We start from the raw sequence: 19,647 nt of genomic DNA, 5'->3' as shown, positions 1-19,647 counted from the left end.
TGTGGATCACAAGGTCGTCGTTGTCGTCATTGTGATTCAAATTCATCGTTGGCCCCATCATCTATACACCACTTTAGACTCCAATATGACTTGGACTTACCTTTCTTGAAGACCAATTAATGCTAATGCGATGCAGCGAGGCTACCCGGGTGAACGCGATAGGCGTTGATGAAAGCCTACAGTCGTTCGATGAGGATTCCATAATTTGTATTTACATTTTAAATACCGAATGCCTAAGCTTTCATTGCTATTCTCACTTCTTTCGTCCATTCGTAGCAATGAACGCCTAGGCGTTCGGTATTTAAAATGTACATACAAATTATGGAAGCCTCATCGAACGACTGTAGGCTTTCATCAACGCCTATCGCGTTCACCTGGGTAATGAAAGTATTACTTGGCGAAAATTTGATTTTGTCTCCTAAAGAAACACTTACTCGGACGCTGAATTTCCTAAAAAAAATTATAGCTTACAATTTTTTTGAAGAGGAGCACTTTGCTTTTTCTCTTGCACTTCAAAGAGAAAAGAGGAAAACAAATGCGTCAAATATTTATATTTTGTTTCAGAAATCATTTGTATCAATTCTTTATTTTTCAAACGTTCATCATTATCATCATCAAATCCATCCATTTTTAGGTGAAATGAAATTAACAACAACAAAATAAAAAATATTCACATTTCAGTTCGTTTTGAGATTCCTGAAAACAGAAATCTAACTGCTCATCGTCTCACATTATTTAGATAGATAAATATTTGTCTAAAATAAAATTATGTGAATTCAAAAGAATTTGCTTCATTCATTTGTTATTAATTTTTTTCTCTCGCACCAATTTGATTGGCTACAGTACATACAGTTTCATCTTGTTTTTGTTTGTTTTGTTATACAATTAGCACACATCAATGCATTTTTGAAATGAAATATATTAAAGTCACAGATTTGTCAGTTAATTAGTTTACATTATATTCTTTACTCGAATTGCTTTACAATTTTACTCTACAGCGCGCTGCTATCGCATCACCCTAAATCTACAGTTTATCTTTTAAGCACGGTGTGTGTGCCTGTGCCCCCTCTATCTTCAGTTTTTGTTAACACATTTAATAAAATATTGGCGTTTGTATTTACTCATGTTTTGTTTTTGTTTTACTATCAATGGTTTTAATATTACGTTCTCGTTCTCTGTCTAGAAAATACAAGTTTCAATCGGATATATAATATAATAGTATATATAATATTGTATAATAGAGTCTAGGAATTTGTCATAGTTCGACTGGCCAATGGACTTTTCGATTATTTACGATCCATTTAGTTATTGTAAAAGTTGTTTTTTTTTTCTTTTATTTTTGTTTGTTGTTTTGTTTTTAGGTTGAGAAAAAAAAAATTGTTAACAGCTTCATTTGACTTTTCTACAGTTTATGTTCGATTTGGAATCGCACAAAAAGGAATTTAGTTTTTTTTCTGTTTGTTTTTTTTTTTCTATTCAAAATTGTAGTTGGTTATTAACCTTTTCGATTTTTTGGGTTGCTGCTGCCGGTGCAATAGCAATATTTACGGAGGTAATCAATTTTAATGCAATTACCTTGGCTACCGTAGCTGTCTAATCGGCTTACCGAACCGGTCAGTTCGAATTCATGGATTTCGGGACGATGACGAACGGTCGATTCAAACCAACCATCACTCGGTGACACCTCAAACTTAAGCAAATAATCATCGTAATGATCGCCTCCATCGCGATACTCGGCTTTGCGTACATCCGACACTTTTTTAACTTTCAATTCGGCACACAGCGGATGCTTACGATCATCATGAGTGTAATTTTTGAGATTTCGATTTATACCATCTAATACGAATTTCACAGCATTTTTGACAATTTTATCATTTTTATCGTGCCATCGGTACGGTGCGCACGTACACCAATGAGCAGCGATTGAGGTCTCTTCGCACGAACGATTCCATGGAATTTCGGTGAATAAACTTTGGCAATTCAGGCAACTGATTGCCGGTGCATACACTTGTTCCGGATTCGATAGTTGTAGCACGTGTTTTAGTGTCATATGCAAATCATATGGATTGGTCAAACGATTGCGATTGATTTTTAGCGCATGCACAATTTCGGGATGTTCGTTGCGAAACCATTCGGGCAACCAAATGAAAATGAATGGCAAACGTTCTTCAAGCCATCCAGTGATTAGGTGACGAATCGGACCAAAACGAAGCCCATGATCACTGAAGAAAACAACCATCGATTCGTTGAGAATGCCTCGCATTTCCATCGTATCCAAATAACTGCGCATTTTATTATCCATCGACGATGGATCACTAATATCATTATGGCTAAATGTGTTCGTCCAATACAGACCAAACGATGCATCATTTTTGTAATGCGTCGAAAAATCCATCGCAAAATCGTAAATGTGATCGGCCGAATGTTTATTGCCCAAACAAAAGGTCAACGAATGCTTTTTCTTAATGGGTAAATGCTTTTCCGCCGCAAGCATATATGGACGTAAGTAGTAATCCGTAGGTGGTTTTACAAATCCACGTTTGTTATAATTGAACGAACTGATCGAAGCTTCGTCTTCACCGTATGACGTCACATAGCCACTCTCGCGGAAATCCTTCCAGATGAACGGACATGCATCTAGTTTGCCAACTTGAACCGGCTCACATTCACCGTACGCCAATGTACGATTGAATCCCGTTAGAATGGCCATCAGATTTGGAAAGGTGTTGTCATCAATCTACAATTTAAATAGGGTATAACAAAAGTTTTTTTTTCTTCTCTTCACATTTTCCAAACATTTTTTTCTCTTCGATGAAGAAAAATTAAAAATGAACTTAATTTAATCGAAACATTCAAACTAACTTTTTTCATTCAACTCAATATCTCTCTCTCCCTCGTTAAAATGCAACTTTTCTCCGCATAATTGATTGAAAAAATCGGCAACGCAAAAAAAAATAACCGTCAAAAACCGTTGAATTCAAGTGAGAACTTACCTTGTTGTATCCTTGCAGTTCAAACCAACCGCTGTCATAGAGATGCTGTGCGGTTTTTGGCATTGCCCGAATTAAATTCAATCGTGACACACTGTCTATCGACAGCATAAGCACACTCAACGGTCGATTGTTCTTGGACTTCTCTTTGAATTCGTTGAGACGTTGACGAATTTTCGGCCGATCACGTATGATTGCGTGCGTATTTTTGTAAACCGTTTTGCCCATCGATTCACATTTGACAAAAATAAACTCAATATTGGCCGGTAGTACAAATGATGATGTGAATTTTTTGCACGTTGAAAGTCTAAAATTTGTGACCAGAAAAAAAAAATTTGAATATTTGTTCCACGAATAAGAAATCAACGCAATTTGAGGCCTACTTGAATTGCTCATCGGCTTTCTTCCCGCTTCCAGCCCGTGTGATTTCGCTGTAACAGCATGTCGATTTCACAAATGATGAATACCATTTTGGTTTAAAATCATAAATTAGCATCGCCTCTGAAGTAGTCCAATTCATTTCGATGCGAGTTACGGCTTCTGTTATTGAACACGCTTCATATTTCTCTGAAAAGCATAACAATAGGTACATAAATCCGCATTTATTGTCGTTGTTGTGCTTGGAAATTCATCGAAAATCGTTGAAGTGATGTGATTAAGTGTGGTTTTTACCTCTTCGAAAAAGCTTCATGACATCGGCAGCCAGTGGATTCGTGTTTGGTATTTGACAACTTGGCGAAAATACTAAAAATCCATCCCTAACTGTTTGATTGAGCGGTGGGGATGATACAGTCAACGGCGATGATGATGACGATGAAGACGACGACGACGATGGTGATGATAATGATGACGCGTTGAATCGTATTGGAGAATAATGCATTGATATGTTCGTTTGCGAATGTAATTCACGCGTTTTTGTTGAAACAATAAACGGTATCACATTTTGGTGTAAATCATCAGCGGAAACTGTGTTTTTAAATTTGGCTCATCAATTTTGATGTTGAAATCTGATTTTTGTTTTCTTTGTTATTTTCAAAGTTTCTTAACTACTTTTCAACAAATCCACCAATTTATTTCTAATCAATCAAATAAAATTCAACGAAGAACAATAGCGACAATTTGAATGAAGTGGATGCACAATCAATCAGATCTTGCAGTTGAGATAGTATGATTTGCAAATGGGTTTTTGAATGATATTGTCTCTGATTTCGCAGAACATGATTACAACAGAGAGAAAAAATGTACCAAAATACTAAAATGCCATGAAATCTTTGAAAGCGAAGCCATTAACCAAAGCCAGCATATTTTGTTAAAATTTGTCGCTATTGTTCATACATAGTCAATTTAATCTACTTTCAAAACAAAAGGATATCCGAAACGGCTTTGAAATCTTGAGTCCACAGTAAGTGGGTCAAAAAATCATGAATTGAGGTATAGTCTAATGGAATTGGGTTTTATGATTGTGTGCGCGCGCGTGTGTGTATGTTTTTTGTTGTCGTGCAATCAAACTCTTGAGCTCTTCTTCAATTTTGTCTTGTCGATTTTTCGATTGAAATAGCTCCATATATTCCCATTTGCTATGATCCAATATATTGATCTCTATGTGTCGCATTGCATGTTCAATGCATAATTTATTTGCTCAATATGCTATGATTTGAACAGGCAGCAGCAGCAGCAGCAGCAACAGCACATTGTATCGATATGGTGAATTATTTACCACACGCATGAGATACAACCATGCGATATATGTGAATATGTATATGAACGATGACAAGGTGAGAGAGTCCAATGAGAACATATAGTAAGTAGATCATGAAATTTAATTGCTGAACATATTGGAACAATATACCGGTCTAAATGATATGTAATTTGGGAAGAAGGAACAACAGAATAAAAAAAAAACGAACGAACACTCAAGCAAGCAAATTCGGTACACACATCGTGTAATTATCTTCTAAATGAAATTTGTTCATTTTAAGTGCGGCGCTTTGATATTACATGTTAATGACCGGCACATTAATTAGGTGCTAACATATCAATTTTGGATATCGAATGACGCTCCATTAGATCGGTGGTAAATGACCGTTTTAATACGCGGAAAAATTATTAAAGAAGCTACATGCATTTTTTGGAAATGAACTTTTATCGGGAAACATTTGAATACACAATGCATAAGCAAATGATAACCAGCCACATGAATCGAACAATTTTACACGAATTACCCATTTGAAACGAGTTGATAATGTGATGTTGCGTTGGCCGCAATGACTCATAAACAATGCCTATCAAAGCAAATGAATCTATGATAAAACGATAAATCAATCCATAAAATGACATCATTCCAATAGATCTAATACGCAATAGATGAGCAGATTTGTGGCTAAAATGGCTAAACGAATTGCTAACGGGGCGAGAAAAAAAAGAGAGTCGAAACAAGTGCAGTGTATTGTACCTTTTGGTCCGAGTAAATTGGTGTCCACAGGTGGCACATCGACAATGATTTGTGGCGACGGTTTATCAACGTTTAAATTCATTGACACACAAAAGTACACCACACTGAGAATGGAAATGGTTAAAATGCCAATATTGATACGACTCCATTTGTCACGATGCGACCGACGATATTCGATGCGATTGAGTTTCGTAGCGAATTTGGATAGTACACGATTCTCATTGTCGCTGTTTGTTTGCTGGATGTTGACCGAATTTGGCAGCTTTATTGTTGTTGCTGGTGTTGTTGTTGTTGAGCATTTTTTGGGCGATGTCGATTGCAACAGCAATGGCTTAGTGGCACTCTCATCGTTGGCATCATCATTCTCGCTATCACTATGCACTATGCTCGTAAGACTCATCTTTCCGGATCATTTCTGTTCTACTTCTTCTGCGTTTGTTGTTTCGATTTTTCGCCTAATTTGGTTTTTTTTTTCTTCTGGTTTTTATTCGACAGCCCTATTTGTAGTATTTCGATAGCGACGTTTGATTGGCTTTGTTCATTTTTCGAACCGAAAGATGATGACCATGTCACACATTATTTTGCCGTTATCACACTGAAATGAAAATAGAAACAAAATGGGAAACAAATCAAATTAACACACTTTTCTTCCACAATTCCTCAATTCCATATGGTTGATTCTATTTTATAAGCTAATGGCATTGTTGTTGTTGTTTGCACAATTTTATGGAGGATGATCATATAGAAACATTAATGCCCACAAATTACGGTATACAGTTTGAAATAGAAGCATTATTTCAGCAGAGAAATTGCTTCGGTAGCGTCACAATGGCGACAAACATCCATTCCACACAGCGACAATGACGACGGCGACGACGACGACGACGACGATGACACAATAAATGAATGCAGAATGCAAAATACAATATGCTTGTAATTTACTCTGCAATAAAACTTAATTGAGTGCAGTGTCTCCTTATCGGCGCTTAGCTCAGAGAGGGAGAAAAAGATAAACACAATGTTTGCACAATTTATTACTCGAATCGAAAGGGGTGGAATAATAAATTATGCCTGTACTACACACACCAGCTATTTCGCTGCACTTCAATAGACATAATGAATGGCCGATTTCGGAAATTCCCATTAATTGCGACACAATAAATTCGTAACGGTATAAACCTGTGTGTGTGTGTGTATGTGGATGATTCATTGTACTGATAAATACTAGGGGAATATCACGCTTGAATTATTTCAAATATTTCAAAAAAAATCCAATTTATCTCTAAGAATCTGTCGTATGAAATATGGTGGATATTTGTGAATACGGCGGAATATTGTGGATTTTTGTGATTATGAATGATATTTAAATGTATTTATTCGGATTTAATGCAAAAAATCTCAAATATCTCCAAAATCCACAAAAATCTGATTCATTTATTCGAAAATATGTCATACAATTGATGTTTATTTCAAATATCTCAAATATCTCACAAGATTCAGGAGCGTGATATTCCCTTAGGATAAATATATTTATCAATGGTTGAAATTCATTGCAAATATAAGCATGCTTGTGAAATTCTGACTAGTGTGAAAGTGTCTAGGGCCGGTATTTTCGTCAGCCAACACAGTTTTTCACATTTATTATCAAGAAATATATCGAGATAAGATATTCTTGTGTACATACTTGAACTGTATACTCGATCCGAATTTTTTTACAATGTAATAAATTTTTTGTTGGACAGGTCAAGTGCTACAATGTTCATAATAATTCGTTATTCTTATAATTCCGCCAAAAACTTTAACAATACGGTTTTACGCAAATGGAATCATCAAAAAGAATACTCCATTACTCAAAATTTTAAAACTTCTAATCGATTTGAGTTAATCAAAGCTAGCAATTTCTAATATTTGGATCCGCATTTTTAATTTAAGTGCATTGAAAAAAGTGGTTTTCTTTGCATTTTTTTAGCTTGGTATTTCAAATTTTTCCAAATGCAATCTATATATGAATATATATAGCTCCACTATCTGGTATTTCAACAATTGTCTGTTGTAATTGAACCTGCATACACATTGATATGTTTTTCGTTCATTATTCATCCATTTCACGAATGCCATAGTGATAGGTGATAGAGAGAAAGAGACAAAGAGAAAGATAAAGAAAGAAAGTCGGAGTCTTGCATTCAATATGATTTTTATTTTGTGAAATATGAATATGCTGCTGCGTTTTGTCGCAAACACATTTAATTCCATTAGCATCTCGTATGCTGTGCATCGTTTTTCTTGCAAATTGTGCCATATTTACGTTTTCGTAGTGATGGACTTCAACTATAAACGCATGCGGAATGTGTATGTTTAATCATTTGAAGATGATATTTCATCCGTGTTGATGTCATTTGCTTGATGCAAATAGCTTCTTTTCATATCAAAAGTAATCTAATGACAGCGTTGGAATGTTTTTCTCCTCCATTGCTTTGTGATATAATAGCATTAGTATGCAAAAATATACTCATCATATAGAAAATATAATATTTGATGAGCCATTACAATCCTAACTAGCTACGCATATATATGCGTATTTCCTTTGACATTTTTTTTAAGTATAACGGATACAACAAAATTCATACGCATTTGTGATAAATCATCGCTATCACTTGTTCTGTTTGCAAATATGAATCCGTGGCAGTCGTATCAAAAAGTCAAAAGCCTACAAATTTTTTTGATTAATCGAATCATAGACTTGATCATTTGACATAGTTTTATCTTGCGGAAGTTCTTTCAAATGTTTCCGGTTGAAATGTTGGCGCCTTTTTGCATAACCACTAAATTGTTTCTGTTTCTTTTTTGTATTGTTTGGCCTCGAGGCTACTAACGAAACCGTTTATATTGTTCGGTCACGTCGATGATCACATCAATGAAAATAATCTTATGATTAGTGAAGAAACTAGCAAAATATTATTAATTATTAATCCAAAAATGATGATGTTTATTCAAAAAGTGTAAACATGACATTTTTTGTGGAAAACACAATAACTAGTCGGGCATTAGTATATTTATCAGTTATTTTCAGTGTTTATCACGATAAATCTATCTTCATTCGTGTATGGTTTTTTCTCTAATCTGGGGAAAAACAACCAAATTGACACGCGTGTCACAGATTTTAATTTGTAGTGGTTAAGTTGCTATGTAAAATGAAATGTATGGAAAGTTGACTAGGCGCACACCTGCATATATGCATTCGTATGCAGTAGTGTGCGCCTGGCCAAAATAAGCCGTTGCACACGTATGTCACACATTATGTGAGAAATTCCCCTAGATTATTGAAGTTGAATAAACCATTTTAGTCTTTATTTTACATTCCTACACTTCGTGTATTACTAAAAATTGTTTTTTCTATTTCTTTGACACTTACACACGCAACGAGGTTTATCACTGACCGATGAACGTCCTCATTGAAAATAGAAGTAAAAATTGATCCACACAGAACTGAAATGTCTACTATCATATTAAAATATATGTAATTTTTAACCCGGTTGATGGAATAATCCATCACAATTGTTTCACCATCGAATGGAAATGCTGTCAAATACCGGGGAAATAGTTTTTTTTTTCAAATATAGTGGGATAAAATTATGACATGAAGTAAGAACTTGTTCAACTCTAGCATTTTCAGTTTTTTTTATTAAATAATGAAGAGAACATGAGCACCGACTCATGTAAACCTGCACTCGCAATTCACAATGCTCACATCGAATTTATTCCAAGCTTATCAAGTCCACAATTTTATCATTCGTACTTTTTTTTCGTTCATTAATTCGTTCATTCACTTTGTAAAAAAGAAAAACTTTTTAATCCGGTAGCCATTCGATAGTTGAATAATACATTTGAAACCATTCCCAAATGGTAGCACAATGGTAGTAAAAGTCATTTGTTGACGTTCTATGAAAAATCATGAGAGAAAAACCCACTATTTTTCCATTTTCCAAAGGAAAAAAGCAGATGTTTGTTTGCAAGAAAGAACTAGAAAAAATGGACGGCTCAAACCAAAATGTACATCTTATGTGGAACAAAGTCGCATTTGAATACAAGTTTTGCTTTCATTTCCAACAAACATCTCTCTAACAATGGATTGCAAATCTTCCTTTACACAACTTTTTTTCTTCAACGTCTCTCAAGAGCGTATCTATATGTTTGGCAAATAGATTAGTCGGAGCGTGAATTGCATCAATTGCATTTTATCAAACCGAGTGAAACTGTGATGTGGGCCAAGCGATTGGTAAGCTATTAGCACATCAGCAAGGTCGGCGTCTTTAGCACATTTTATGCGGTAGACGTGACAATCATAAAGAATTTTAACACAAAACACACACACACAGCGACAACAAAAAAACCAAAAGTTGTTTACTTAAATCTTAAGCTTGCTAATGTCAAGTGATCGGCTCCGATTTGACCCAAGTCACAAAAGGTGTCGATTAATTCTATGAAAATGACATGAGCAACACACAAATTTGTGTCGCTTAGAATTAAAATTTGAGTCACACTTTTGATGTAATTATAGAAAACAACAACAGATTCGTTTCGCTTGTTGTTTTTTTTGCCTTCTATAAAAGATGATATAATGCACAGCTGAGCATTCAATGACCACACCGCATACGATTGATTGAACCAAAGAGCTGTGAGCTTGATGCTTTTTTCTCTTCTTCTTCTTCACTTAACTCATGTGCACAGACAAATCGTGACCAAACGGAATTCATAAATAGATTTGTTTGATGCACCGTTCGTTTAATTTCGACACGATATTCACATATTTGCATCCGCAAAAATCAAATCACAAGCAATTTTTCACGAATTTGCGCTTCGGATCGGGCACTTGAAAATTTGTTCAAAACGAAGAAGAAGAAGCAAAATAATGATGAAAATCGGTTGGATGTTGAAAAGGGAAAATGCAAGCAATTAAGTAAATTATCTCTTGCTCGTGATTCTGGTTTGTTTAGCTGGCGTGCAATGGGAGAAAAATACGCGCGCGCCCATTTGCTCGTGTTTGCTGAATTGTGCTCTATAATAAAACAAAAATACGTTTCACTTTCACAGAAATCGATTCGCTTCAGAACGAAAAATATCACAAACCATTTAATTGATTCCAGATAAAAAAAACAAATCCAACTGCATCAACTGAAAAATTCACTGAATTCAAGCCAGATAGACACGGTAGCTGAATAATGTTTAGCACTTGATTGTTTATACAACCACTGAAATCACGAATCTCTCAATACAAACGGAATGACAATGTGACGGCACAATGATGAACTTGTTCGCTCAACGTTTGCGATTCAAATGAATAAATAAAAAAACACACAAGGCTGAGACACCAACTCAAACCGAGAAACTATGCTTAATAAGGACTATACAATAGAAGCGGCACAGCTATAAGGTGGTTGATGTATATGCTCAAAGCTATGGTTTCGTTTTTCCGACACAATTCGTCGGCAACGCTCGTGATGAAACCGAATCGCTTTCGTTTTTTTTTTCGTGTGCTTGCCCTGTAATCGCACATTCCGACGTAAAGCGTATCAAAATCGTAGGAAACGATCGTTAAAATTGAAATATCATTCCCTCCAAAAAAGCCAAAAAAATAAAATAACAACACAACGATAAAGCTTCGCTTATTCAATGCGTGCTCGCGGAACTTCAATTGTATAATTGAACACTTTGGCTGGTGTATATGAATTTTATTTCAACGTTTTTCATCGATTCGATGAGGTGTGTGCGCAACAAGTCAGCAAATTCTAGTTGAAAATAGCCAAGTTTCAATAATAAATATATCGGTTTAGCATAGCATTAAACAATTAGATACGATATTGGAACTCTATTTATTCCATTTAAATTGATTTTTTTTCTCTTTCTTTTCTAATTACAGACAATATATTGAGAATTTGGTCCAATCACTTTTTTCAATTGGTTTGCTTGGGCCAATTTTATTTGGAATGACAAATATTTTGGAATTTTTTCCTCAATTTTTAAAAGCCTGGAGATACGAAATTATTTTGAAAACGTTAACATTGAATTTAATCGATTTGTTTACAGAGTCAGATTTTTTTTCCCAATATTATTACTACTGTGGGTCATGCTTAATTCGTTCAAAACGAATGACCGCCTCTGGTTGACCATTCGTTTCGATTGAATCCTTGTCAAAACAACGTATTTCCTATCGAAAGAAATATCTATCGACGTTTTTTTGCTTATAAGTGAAGAAGTGTGTATTTGAGAAAAATAGAGAGAAAAAAAAACGGGTAATCGGTTTCGCTTCAAGGCTAACTGCGCTGCTCAAAGTATTCCTCAGTGTAAATTGCCTCTTTGGCTTTGCATTGAGTGGTTTATGAATGGAGGTTTTGTCATTAACATGATTATAGATAATAGTTTTTTGTTTTCAACCGAGTTTTTTTTGTCTTCGTTATTGCGTATATACATTGTTTTTGTTTTAACGTTCAATGTTTCAACGATGACACTGGCAAATGATTTGGTAAATTTAATTAAAAGATGAGTGTAGTCCATTAATTATATCAATCTGTTGCTACCTCAATCAAGGGAACCATTTAATTATATACATACAATGTGAAATGGATGCATCGATCACGGCAACAAAATTGAAGCTTCCATTGAAATTTATTGCGCCACACATTCATCAGTTACCATAATAGTGTTTGAATGTCGATTGCTTAATTAGAGGACCTTCTCAATCCGGGTTCCATTCATTTTTCGAATCGAGTAAATGATTTCGGGCTGTGTTTCAGAATGAATTTTTTTATACGAGGAAAAATCCCGTTGACCTTTCACACTAACAGTGTGATTTTACTACTGAACCATTCACCAACCGGATTTATTAGCTCGATGTAATCAATTTTTGAGCGCAATGAGCTTGATATTTTCTATTTGCATTCGCATGACATACACTATGTATGAAGAATAAAACAAAACCAAAAAAAAAACTGAAGCTTTAGTTCAAGCTTCAAAGTGAGAAAATGTACACGTAGTTGAACGCCACACTGTCATATATGCCAAGTTGAACAATTCTGAAGCCGAGCATTTTTTTTCAGCGACCAAACCCAGAAAAATTGCTGCGATGAGTCTGACGCAATTTTCCCAAACATCAATTAGATTAATTGAACGCAATGGGTACGGTACGGTGATGACGTCGATCTCACATCGCCAAATATGTACGGTATATGCTTCAAAAACGATAATGCATCGCGTGCAACGTAAAAATTTTCCAACCCTTTTGTACACTGGGTATATTGCTATTTATTTTTTTTTCTACTCGTACCACAACTGAGGGAAAGAAAAAGCGTCCGTATCTCGACGGAAATTTGCTGGAAATGCACAAAGGGAGAGAAGAAAAAAAGAACCACTTTGGCTCACACTTCCGATACATAAACGATTTTCTTCAGGTGTGTGTATGTGTGTGTGTTTGTGCTCTTGAACAAACGACAACCTTGCAGACATTGTCCGGTGTACACAACTCACTCAAAAATCACAGCAAACAACCATTAAGCTTTGATAAACACACAAGTGAAAAATAAACAGCAAACCATTTTATGGCAATTTTACACATGATCAAATGCACTTCTGACATTCAACGATTGACATTCACGAAGTAAGACAAATTGACTTGTTTCAAGCTCAATTTTTCACGGCATTATGAATATTTTACAATCATCATAAACAAAAAAATGTTTACTTGTTGTTTTTACTTCTATTTCATTTCAACATTCCAGAATTTGAACCAACAGATTTGAGATTTTTGCCATTCGTCTGATTTTCAAAGGAAAAAAATCCTCTTCGAAATTGGTTCGGCTCTAATAAAAAAAAAACAACACGCTTCATTTTATAAATATCAAATCAATCTTACGCTAGTTACCGTTATTACTGTATATGCGGCTGGTGGGTTGAGTGTACCTGTGCGAAGTAAACAACCGTACACCGGGAATCGGGAGCGAGAGCGTTTGTTTATACAAACGACACCAAACAAGTCGACGTAACCAACCAAACTGATCGAAAATTTCGGCCACAAAACGGGGAAAACACTGACTCTGGCGCGCGCTCGTCACCATGTGAATTATCACAGGTGTATGCTTTTCTTGTGCAGAGCAGCTTATAGATATACATACGGGGGTCATTATAAATGCTCATAAATTGAAATAAAAAACAAAATACACAGCCCCTCCAAACAATGTACAATAGAATTTTTGAAGTTTGGCTTTGTGAACGACGACAGCAATGACGGCGACGTCGACGGCACAATACAATAATCAATAAATTCCAAATCCAGTCAAAAGCAACCAACTGCTTGTATGCTATGTTATATTTTTCATATACTTTAAGCATCAATTATTCAATAGATTTTGGTTTTTTGTTGTGAACGCTAGTGATTTCGAGACATGAGCATATTCGAGTGCATTGTTCAAGTTGCCACCATTGAGTAAGAGAAGAAAATTCTCACATCAAAACAACGCAAATGAATCTGCTGAATGAAAGAGACGAAAAAAAGCGCGCGCAACGGAATTGATTAAAAGCAGCTACAACAACAAATTGCACTACTTTGCATGATCATTCAATGTTATGCGGGAACAAACCGCGCTTGTATACTAGCGCTTGTTCGCGTTAACATAAGCCAAACAATTGTTGCCTTTATGTTATAGACGAGAGAAATAAAAAGTGAGCGATAGCAGCTCACTGTTAAGTAGCTCGAATTGAAATAATAATAATGTAGTAAAAGATGCTTGAATTAAAATCAAAAATACAGTTTCGTCAAAGTGATGACACTCCACACGGAATCGCGCCGTTGCAATTGCCACTGTGTCAAATATACAAAAACAAAGCGACATACTCTCGGGCTGCTCTAATGAAACACAACATTATGTAACATTTGCGGCAGATTCAGAGCGTCTAATAAGCATCTTATGTCACTCGGTGATGCTCACTTAAAAGAGCAATTGCACAGAGAGTGTGTGTGTGTTGTGTTGTGTTTGAGCGATTTGCCAAAGTGAAATTTGCCGCATTTTCCAGCATTTGCCCATGTAATTAACACATTTTCAAATCACCTAAATTTTTTTTTTTTCACACAAAAACAAATGAAAAGCAAAAAAAGATAAATCAAAGAGGATGAAGAAAAAACATCCCACCAAAAGTACACACAGACATCAAATGTTGAATTGAACAAGATGAAATCGCTTGAAATCGTTGTCGCTTCCTTTGCTGCTGACGACAACGACGGCGACGACGATGATGATGATGATGATTTTGATGCATGTTCGACCCGATTAAAAAGTCATATTGCGTGTGTTAAGCCAGCGCTAATTCACACATCCACAATAATTCTCGAAATTATATTTCTGGTGTTTGGCATGCAGTCAAAAAAAAATGTAATTTATGACCCGAACCAGCCAAAGAATAGCAACGAGCATACGAAGCATAGCCGAAAGAGAGAGAGTCTATCTATTTATTTTCTGTATGTTAAATAGTTGCATAACAGTGCATAGAGCGAGAGAGCGCGCGAGAGAGAGAAGAGTCCACCGATCTAGTTTATGACGACAACGAAGCGGCCGACTGCAGTAGTAAACACATTCATTGCAATTTAGCATATATTCTCAATTGTAGAGCATTAAATGTTTGTAATGGCGAAAATTAAAATTTTCATTCAAATTATGCACATGTGTTTTTTTCGCACCCGTTCTCTCTCTCTCTCTCTCTTTCTCTCCCTCATTCCACCGCTTCGCTCTGCCTTACGCGATTACAACAACAATGTGCTGTACTCGAAATGCTTTTTCGAAAGCAACGCGATAGGCCGCATTAGCAAATAGTATTTATCACTCTCACTTTGTTTGCACACATATTCCAGCGTGCGCCGAATACACTAGAAAAATAGAGATTCACATTTAGCTGAACGGTTCGACTGTGAAAAATCGAATTTATTTGGAGAAATGATAACCAATTCAATAAAAAGCATAACATCATAATTATAGGCTGTGTATTCGATGAAAATGATTGCATCGCACTCCCGCATTTTTTCATTGTTATTGTTGTTGTTCTATTTTATGTTTTCGATATTTAGCGACTCCATTGACATTTCAACTCCGATGGGAAACGAAAAATAAAAACACAACAAAAACTTGTTAACAACAAAACGATAACGATGCCATTCCATCGACACAATTAAAAAAAAAAAAACGCACACTACACTCGGACGCATGAAAGAGAGAACCAACTATTTTACGCCCATGTTCATTTATTAGCCGCACTGATTAATATCATAATTGGATCTCGCATTTTAGTTATATTGAAATCAAGTTATATCCCGATTCGAAAACCGAACAACATAACAAAAACACACACACACACACACACCGAACGAACTAAACTTCGTGACACGAAATCAAATTGAAGCTAATTATCTGTATTGTAATACATATATATTAATCAAACTATAAATATGAACAAAAAGGTAAAATTATCATGATAAAATTAATGAATGTTTAGTGTGTGCCTACTCGTTGTCATCGGCTCATCGGCCGCAGAGAATATCACGCGTACTAATGACTCCCGAGTTAATAATGGAATTGCGAGCAAAAAATAAATTCGTGCTCCGTTTTTTCAGTTATATTTGACAACGAAAGAAACAAATGCAGTACACTTGTGTCGCCATGACCACAGCGGATATATTCACTGGGAACAATGTATTATCATCTTCACGCAACCAAACATTGAAAAAAAAAGAAGAGCGAAACGGCAAATGATATAAAAATGTATACCATGAATGTCGATTCACCAGAGCCCGAATAAACTGATTCGGAAAAGAACAGCAAAGCAATGGGAATACAAACCGAACAACGTATATACAGATATATGTCTATTTATCAAAAAAAAAAAAATGTATACTCACATAGGAAAGTGTTTGTGTTTTGGATGTTATAATTTTTATATCATGTCGTTTCTTATATGGTTGATTTTTTTATTTTTCTTCTTCTTCTTCTTTGGTCGTTTATGTTGCGACAAATCGTACGTTTCTAGCGAAAGGAGAACAAAAAAAAATCCGTATCCCCGAGTTTAGTGCTCTATTTAAACTTTGAGCAATGTTTCCTTTCTGTCTTCGTTGTCGCCGCTGTTGTCTCTCAATTCAGCGCAATTGTTAAGTAAACGCAGTGTATACGATGATAAATCACAGTTTGGCCTTGTAAACAATACTCCAAAATGGAACTTTGGCAACCTCTCGATACACATCTTTACCGAATGACAATGTTAGCCAAAATCAAGCGCAAGATAGAGAAGAAGAAAAAAATGAAAGGGAACATCAAACACACAACAAATCACCAGTTAAATATTTGCAAAATCAAATTCTTTTCATGAATGGGAACAATTTTTGACACAAAATTGTGTACAATGCGCGCATAAACACGAAAAACTACATGCACGCTATACATCAAACAATAAACTGATCTAAGAGCCGAAAAATGAAAAACACACAAAAAAACAACAAATTGCTAGCGCAACACCGTCCATAAATTATTTCGACAAAATGCGCCTTCGATTTTATGTGTAGACAAGGTATAAAAAAAAGAGCACTCACATTGCACATGGCACGAGCCCGTGAGATACAGGCAAGAGAAAGAAGAAAAAAAAGAACACAAGAAGAAAATCACACACGAATAACACAAGTGAATTGCAGCCCAGCAAAGAGTGAAGCAAAGCAGCTCAACACCGAATGATGTGCAAAATGAATAAAAATGATTACAAGCACACAAATGCTTCACGTCACAACGAATAGAGTGTTTTTTTTTTGTTATTTGCACAAACACCACCACTACCACCACCAGCAGCAGCAGTAATGGCAGCAACAATGTATATCTGTGTGTATGCGCACCTCTCGCACACACAAACGCCTCTCAACCAAAACTATTCAAATTGGGGAAATTTTCATTCATCGCACACAAGCTCAATATGCAGCAAACAGGCACATGCGCACTCAACACCACCGCCAATTGTTTCCCATTTGGCCAAAACGACAACTGCCATTCAAAACATTCATTAGGCCATGAATTGCTGCGAAAATAGGCACGTTTGATGAACGCGCTTAGAAACAGAAAACAACCACTTAGCATAACGCGAACCACGTTGTGAGTCCGTTTCCGTGGAATATCGACCGTTTCATTGTATAAGTTTGGAAAAACAAATGCAAAATTGACATCACACCGGATTTCGACTTTTCTTTTCGCATCAAAAACACTTTCGATCATTTTATAATCGTTTATCGGATGTACAATAGCTATGTGCGTTGTGCACGCTGCTCGCCAAACTATTTATTCAACGACTTGTAAAGAGGTGTTTAAACGCAAATAAATCGTGCTCTCAATCGTTGCCGATCCAAACCCATTATTTACTTCAATTCTAATGGTAATTATGCAATTATTTCTCAACTGCTGCTGCTACTGTTGCTGTTGTTGTTGTTGTGGTTGTTGTTGTTGTTGAGCTATTCTCCAAACGATGTTTACAGTTTCCAAAAGCTCAATGCTTCGATAATAATAACAATCCCTTTTTCGAGATGTAAGGGTATTTTCTGCTACGATACCCGACTCCAGATATAGCAACGACCATAGAAAACGCAAAGCAACAGTTCAATAAAAAATGAAGCTCGCATTTAATTAAAACGAAAAACATTCATTATTATTTACGAACTATTAACAACACTCACAGAACTTAAACCCCTTCAAAGAGCACATACACACAACTTTGAAAGTTTTTACACGAGAAATTGTCTGAAGCTCGTGCATATTGCATGAATTGGATTGTGGACAAAAAATTGCAAGCGATAGAGTGGGAGAGAGAGAGAGAGAGAGAGAGAAAGCAAGAGGGAGCACCCCTGTCAAATGAAAAAAAGTCTCCCATGAATTTTCCATCATCGGTACACTTTTGAAACATATGATTGCATTTGAATAGGTTCAGAGTTAAAGATGATTCAACCTCTACAAATTTGGTATTCAATGAAAACAATCTCATTAAATTCCACTGCATTCTACAAATTTGTCGGCTGGGTCGGAGGCTGTTGTATGAGTGTGATAGTCTTTGGGAAGAGGGATTATGATTATCCAAATGGGATTTGACAAAAACCCTTTTTCATTCCATTTAGCAATTACAAACAAAATTACAAAAGCAAAGGAGACCGTTTTTTCTCTGTCACTCTATCTAGCCACATACACACACTTGTTTCTGAGATGTACAGGAAAGAAACTCTTTCAAGAAACTGAAGTAATTGCTTTGTTGAGCAAATGAAAAATGCATAAAATTCCATTTTCAAGCGTAATTTGCATTTGTTTTGATACTTATACTTTCATTGTCATTCATCTCTTTATTTTGGGGTTTCATTCCACTTGTATTCTTCGCTTTTTCCACAATGAACTTGTTAATTCGATTTGAAGCAACGGCTTTTAAGTTCCATATCAACCATCAACGTGCATAGTTAATCACGAGCAATTTTCAAAGCAAAACCAAAACAAATAAATAAACAAAAAGTCTCAACCGAATAGCAAGACATCTAGCGGTAAACTTTAGAACTTTCAACAGCTTTCGACGTGCATTTAATTCAAAAAAAATGGTCGTTTAATCCATGTTAAGGCATGTAATGCGTATGGAAAATACAAGAATAAATGCTGAAAATGTTAAAAATTCAATAAAACAACACAGTTTATTCATTTTTTTTCTCGATTATTTAACCGAATGAAATGGAGCATGTGATGAAATGATGAGAAAATGTGCTTCTTGACTTTAGCACATGGTGTGGTAATCGTAGAATCTTTAGTACACATTCCAAAACAATCGCACACTGTTGCATCGGTTAACACAAAATGTCTGCAGTTCACAGTAAAGCATGACATACTGAGCAGCAACAACGTTAAAATCCCATTGAAATGAATTTAACTGGGAATTCGAAATATATTTTCGATATTTTAATGGAATTCAATCGAAATTTCTCTTTCAACCAAAGAAATTCACGAAAACCTCTTCCATTTATACACATTTCTCGGCCAGCATAACGACATCAATTCGCACGCATCGATTGGAATGTGTTGGTTTTACTGTGATGGTCGTCGAAAAAAAAAAACACTGTATTGTGCGAACACACCAACAGATGACGGCGAACAACGTTTACGTCAGTTC

At 35.6% G+C, this 19,647-nt stretch overlaps 1 protein-coding gene across 13 annotated transcripts; it reads right to left on the bottom strand.

Moving 5' to 3' along the window:
• Positions 1 to 553: 553 nt before the first annotated feature.
• LOC129577044 (uncharacterized) lies at positions 554 to 17,199 on the bottom strand. 13 transcript variants are annotated; one of them, XM_055463443.1, is made up of 8 exons: positions 17,063 to 17,199; positions 16,379 to 16,716; positions 5,443 to 6,037; positions 5,213 to 5,290; positions 3,663 to 3,956; positions 3,374 to 3,557; positions 2,994 to 3,297; positions 554 to 2,737 (listed from the first exon to the last, which is right to left on the bottom strand). In XM_055463443.1, the coding sequence occupies exons 3-8, from the start codon at positions 5,840 to 5,842 to the stop codon at positions 1,496 to 1,498; spliced, it is 2,502 nt and encodes an 833-aa protein (XP_055319418.1). In that variant the 5' UTR covers positions 5,843 to 6,037; positions 16,379 to 16,716; positions 17,063 to 17,199; the 3' UTR covers positions 554 to 1,495. The 13 variants fall into 13 exon arrangements, with proteins under 13 accessions (XP_055319418.1, XP_055319429.1, XP_055319423.1 ...); XM_055463454.1 differs by lacking the exon at positions 5,213 to 5,290; XM_055463448.1 differs by lacking the exon at positions 16,379 to 16,716 and having other exon boundaries at positions 17,063 to 17,187.
• Between the last annotated feature and the right edge of the window lie 2,448 nt (positions 17,200 to 19,647).

Source organism: Sitodiplosis mosellana, unplaced genomic scaffold (genome assembly GCF_009176505.1).
Source record: "Sitodiplosis mosellana isolate CC-2019 unplaced genomic scaffold, AAFC_SMos_1.0 Smas_scaffold_6197, whole genome shotgun sequence".
NCBI classification, from domain to species: Eukaryota; Metazoa; Arthropoda; class Insecta; order Diptera; family Cecidomyiidae; genus Sitodiplosis; species Sitodiplosis mosellana.
This window is presented reverse-complemented; position numbering and strand designations above follow the sequence as displayed.